Source organism: Cannabis sativa, chromosome 8 (assembly GCF_029168945.1).
Source record: "Cannabis sativa cultivar Pink pepper isolate KNU-18-1 chromosome 8, ASM2916894v1, whole genome shotgun sequence".
Lineage (NCBI taxonomy): Eukaryota > Viridiplantae > Streptophyta > Magnoliopsida > Rosales > Cannabaceae > Cannabis > Cannabis sativa.
In genome coordinates, this window is record NC_083608.1 from 24,839,578 (window position 1) to 24,845,146 (window position 5,569).

A 5,569-nucleotide genomic window follows, 5' to 3' on the forward strand; every position below is an offset into this window, starting at 1 on the left:
TGTTTTCTGTTTTCTAGTTTTTTAAAACTCAATTTTTAAAAAATAGTTTTTAAAATTTTTTGCCAAACGACTCCTAATAGTTTTTTTTTTTAAAAAAAAAAAAACTGTTTTATGTTTTAAAAAATAGAAAACAGTTTTTAAACTGTAAAACCAAACAGCCTCAAAAATTTTACTCTTATTTTGTGATTAAAAAATTAGAAAACAAAAGTGTTACCAAACGACACTTAGAGGCGTTTGGTTGGGAGGAATGAAAATATAGGAATAGGAATGGGAATGGGAATGAGAATAGGAATGGAATGGAATAAAATTTAAAATGCATAAAAAAATTGATAAAAAAATAATTAAATTTTTTTTCTTGTTACATTGGAATGGTCATTCCTTTCTTTTTAAAATGGAATAGCCATTCCACTAAAATGGTAGAAAGAGCATTCTATTGGAATGTCATTCCAATACTTTAAAATGCAACCAAACAAAGGAATGGAATGAAAATTGTTTCCTTTCCATTTCATTCCATTTTATTACCTCCAACCAAACGCTACCGTGTTTAGACTTATTTTGTCTTTTTGATTCTATTGTTTTCAACTTTATCCCTTGTTTCCCAATATACTGTGGCTGATTGTTTGGCTAAGTGGGCGAGGTTGAACGGGGTTTGTTTTGCTGGCTGTTTAAGGGAAGTGACTTCCTTTGTGCTTACTACTTTCGCTTAATTTGTTTTAATAAAGAGGGTTGTTCATAATATATACACGCTGACAAAGTTTATCTAGAGAAAAAACTCAAAAATATTATCAAAAGTTAACAACACACTAAAGCCATCTCCAATGTATGAGCTAAAAAATGTGCTAAATTTAACATAAAAAATTAATAAATGTTGTATTTAACACATTTTTTACAATTGTGTTACAAATGTATAATTACAAATTAATATGTATATTGACCTAAAATGTAATTATCATTAATAATAATTAATACATTAAATATATATTTTTTAAAAAATAATGATAATATTGTAATTAGAAAAATGTATTAAATAACTTATTAATGCTAAATGCAATATTGTAAATAATAATAAAAAAGAAAATTATATTAACTGTGTGTCAAATTTAACATAATATATATCTTTGTGTTAAATTTACATAACGTTAAATTTAGCATAAGTTTTAGCACACTATTAGAAAATAAATTTTTATAAAAATATCAAAATATAACACATTACACCATTTACTTGACACTCCATTAAGATGCTCTAATTAAAGAGTTTTATATATATAGGCAAAGTCAAATACAAGATGTTGTTACAAGAAAACTAATTAGGTAAAAACTTAAACTAAAACAGTTACAACAACTCTCTAATTAACTATTAACAGAAGCAAATACTGTTAGGTTAGGTCGTTGATATCATCATACCATAAAAATAAATAACATATATATTTATGGGAGCTATTGAGCAATGGGGAAAGTACGTATATTTTTTTTTTTTTGAAAGAACTTCTTGTTCATTAAAAAAAAAAAGTGATGGGAACTACAGGGGGCATTCCCTCCCCTTGATACAAAACATCAAGAAAACTAGACAATCTAGCATTCTTTGAAACACCATCAGCAACAACATTTAAACTACGGTTTATAAAAATAAACTTGCTAACTAACAGCTTCCTAGATAGATTAATAACTGAAAAAAACAGACTTGCACACTTCCAATCAGGACATCCCTCGTTTGCCGAAAGAGAATTCACAGCAATCTTAGAATCTGAGAGAATGAGGACTTTCATCTTCTTTTCTGCAAATGCCCACTGCAGAGCCATTTTTATGGCTTTAAATTCTGCTTCCAAGGAACATGAGGCAGTAGTTTTCTTAGCCTTCACAAGCCAATTCCCCTCTGTCATGTTGATGATGATTGCTGCAATACCAGTCTCTCCCTTGTCCCATGAAGCATCGGTGAATATAACATAATCGACTTGCTCATGACAGATATAAGTGGGAGCATCAGGATAATCCGTAGTCTCAAGGCTAGGAGTGGAGACCAGAGAGTCCTTAGCTGAATCCACTTCCAACACTTTAAAATCAGTTAAGGCCTTTCCAACATTCCAAAGAGCTTGAGTGGGATTACCTGTGGCATTACGAATGCAGGAAGCATTCCTCTCATTCCATATCTCATTGCACAAGCAACCGAAGAAGAAAACAAATTCAATCCTACGGGAATCAGGGATGACTGATATTAAATTTTTCAGAAAAATTACCATTGAATCCCCTGGAATGTTATCGATCCGCAGTGGATACTGACTTCCCATCCACATAGCCTTAGTGAAGCTGCAACTTCGAAATAGGTGAAGAGACGATTCTCCATCCTTTCCACATAAGCTGCAATCTTTGATTGGGACAAAAGGCAACTTGTTCTTGGTTGAGATTGCTTCATTTAAGATACGCCAAAGGAAAATCGAGATCCTTGGATGTATCCTCCCATCCCAAATCCATTTCCAAATTCTTTGGACAGGTTCAAACCGCCATTTTTGATCCACAACATACGCCGACTTAATAGAGAATTTACCATTGCGATTTTCCTTCCAGAAAATTTGGTCAGAAGAAGGGCTTGGAATTCTCGGTATTTTAAGAATCTGTTCCCCCAATTCATGACCGAATATCTGGATAATCATCTCTTCATTCCACCTATTTCCCAAAGAAACATCTGCTATAGTTTTAATTGTGTACCTTCTTTCTCCTAGCAGCTGCATCAGGTCGTGAAACTCTCTGTATTCCATCCAGGGTATCCATGGTTGCTTCCAGAAGTTAATTGATTCTCCCGAAGCAGCAGTTGCCATCGAACCTTGGAGCAGCACTTCCCTTGAGCCTAAAACACTTTTCCATAGAGGGGAGTCATTGGATTTCTGGTTTACACACCAGAAACTGTCATGCTTGCAATACTTTTCCAATAAACATGTAACCCACGGTCTCTCCATCTTGCTTCCAAGACACCAAGCCAATTTTGTCATGAGCGCCCTGTTCATATCTTCACACCTTCTCAACCCCAGCCCCCCCATTGACTTTGGAGTACATATCTTATCCCAGGCTCTATACGCCATATATCTATCCTTTTCTACACTTCCTTTCCACCAATACTTCCTCATTAATGAATCTAAGCCTCGACAAGTGGATATAGGAACCTTCTGAGTGGACATGGCATAGATCGGGATCGAGGCCGCAACTGACTTGATGAGACTTAACCTCCCAGCATAGGATAGCGATTTCATCTTCCAACCCTCCAGCTTTGACCTCATGCTATCCTTAAGCCTATTGTAATCTTCTACTTTTTTCCTTTTGAAAATGAATGGATTTCCCAAATGTTTCTCTTCTCCACTGACTTGATTAATATTAAGGATGTTGAGGATATTGTTTTTCAAGCCAGCATTGGTATTCTTTGAGAACAGAATCCCAGACTTTGGTTTGCTACATGTCTGTCCCGACCAACTCTCATAATCGGATAGGTACTTGAGAAGGTTCCTTGCATTTGCTTCATTTGCTCGAGCGAAAAGGATAGTATCGTCTGCAAACATTAGATGAGAAACCGAGGGGCAAGACTGAGCAATCTTAATTCCATGTATGCAACCTTCCTCTTCCGCCTGAGAAATAACTTTAGATAGCACGTCTTGACAAAGGAGAAACAGGAACGGTGAAATCGGATCCCCTTGTCTCAACCCTCGTTGAGGATACAACTTCTTCAGAGGACAACCATTCAGTAGAACAGAGTAAGAGACACTAAGCCATCAGAAGCCGAATACTCTTGCCATAAAACCCATTCTTCCTAAGTACTTTTTCGATGAAGCTCCATTCCATCTTGTCATATGCTTTGTGCATATCCAGCTTTATTGCCATAAGACCTCCCCTACCCCTTTTTGATTTAATTTTATGGACTAGCTCTTGGGTAAGGATTGAGGACTCGGCAATCCATCTACCTGGAATGAAAGCCGATTGGAACGGGGATACCAACTCCTCCATGAAAGGTCTCAGCCTATTTGAAAGAATCTTTGCAATTACCTTATAAGAAAAGTTGCATAAGCTAATTGGGCGATATTGATCAACTCCCAACGCAAATTCAACTTTTGGAATAAGACACACAAAGGTATTATTGATTCTTGGATCAATCACCCCTGTTTCGAAGGCTTCTTGAACCAAGGAGCAAAGACATGGGCCGACAATGTCCCAAAATTTCCTGAAAAAACATCCCGGAAATCCATCCGGACCCGGGGCTTTGAGAGGGTGAAGGCTGAAGACTGCACTTTTAATCTCCTCGACACTAGGAGTTCTTGACATTTCCTCATTATCTGAGTGGGATATGCTCTTCACCTCTAGATTTTCCAACTTATCATCGAATACCGGTCTCATAGAAGTATACAGTTCTGTGAAATGAGCATTTATGACCCTGCCAATATTCTTCTTGTCCTTCCAAATTCTTCCCTCTTTATCTTTGATGGCCCAAATGCTATTCCTTCTTCTTCTGATGTTAGTCGCAGTATGGAAAAATTTTGTATTCCGATCTCCCAAAGCTAGCCAAGTTTCTCTTGACCGTTGTCTCCACATGCTTTCTTGCTTCGACCACGAGATTATCAATTGATCTTGAATGAGAGCTTCTTCTCTTTTCAGGTCAGCCGAGATGGGCTGTTGTTGGATCCAATCTAACCTTTTTTCCATTGCTTTGATGTCTGTGTCTGTTACTCCTTGAAGCTTTTTCTTCCACCCTTGGAGCGCTTTCCTCGTATTACTGACATTTCGAACTAGAGCTGTTGTGGCTTCAGTGCTTAGGCAGCACCAAGCCCTTGCAATTTCTTCCCTACACGAACTTTCCCAGGTCCAAGCTTCATAAAATCGGAAGGGAATGAAACCTTTGGAAGCAAACAAGTGAGTATCCAGTATGATAGGAGCATGGTCCGAAATAGTGATAGGCAGGTTAAGAACCCCAGAGTAATCATAATTATTCATCCAATCTCCCGAACAGAGAACTCTATCCAACCTTTCCATAATTAAACCACCAGAAAATCTCTTATTTTGCCATGTGAATTTGTTACCAATGAAACGAAGATCCACGCATCCCGTATTATCTTGAAAGTTCCTCAACCATCGTAAATCTGTCATGGTAACTTTAGTCCCCCCAACTTTCTCTTCCTTACTCCCAATACAATTTAGATCACCCAAAATAACCCACGGCAATTGGAAGTGATTTGCCTCAGTCTCAAGATAATTCCAGAAATTCTCCTTGTCTCGAACATAAGGCGTCCCATAAACCGCCACCAACTTCCACAGGAATGTTGGGTTTTATGCCCTAAATAAAACTCTTTACAATCTGATTAGTTATCAATATAAGAAATTTGAAGTGATTGATGTTTGCATGAATTTTACATGCTAATGGTTTAATATGTTTAATATGTTTATTACATTCATACACACAAAATCAGTTAAATCCAGATCATATGTTTATTCACAATTACAGTATCGTCAACACAGTGAAATGTGATTGTGATCATATGAATCAAAAGTTTTGGTCCCTGTTTCATCAGTGTTATTGGATTTACACTAATGTGAT

The 5,569-nt window shown here is 36.6% G+C and overlaps 1 protein-coding gene across 1 annotated transcript; it reads right to left on the reverse strand.

The window, feature by feature from the left end:
* Window positions 1-1,496: 1,496 nt before the first annotated feature.
* Window positions 1,497-5,121, reverse strand: LOC133030504 (uncharacterized). The gene is made up of 2 exons (XM_061103267.1): window positions 3,802-5,121; window positions 1,497-3,707 (listed from the first exon to the last, which is right to left on the reverse strand). Exons 1-2 carry the CDS (start codon window positions 5,119-5,121, stop codon window positions 1,497-1,499), a joined length of 3,531 nt encoding a protein of 1,176 aa, XP_060959250.1.
* Between the last annotated feature and the right edge of the window lie 448 nt (window positions 5,122-5,569).

Coding starts and splice junctions, on each gene's coding strand:
- LOC133030504 (XM_061103267.1), bottom strand. CDS start 5,121: ATGACAGATTTACGATGGTTGAGGAACTTTCAAGATAATACGGGATGC. Junction 3,708..3,801: donor AATGGAGCTTCATCGAAAAA/GTACTTAGGAAG, acceptor TGTCCTCTGAAG/AAGTTGTATCCTCAACGAGG.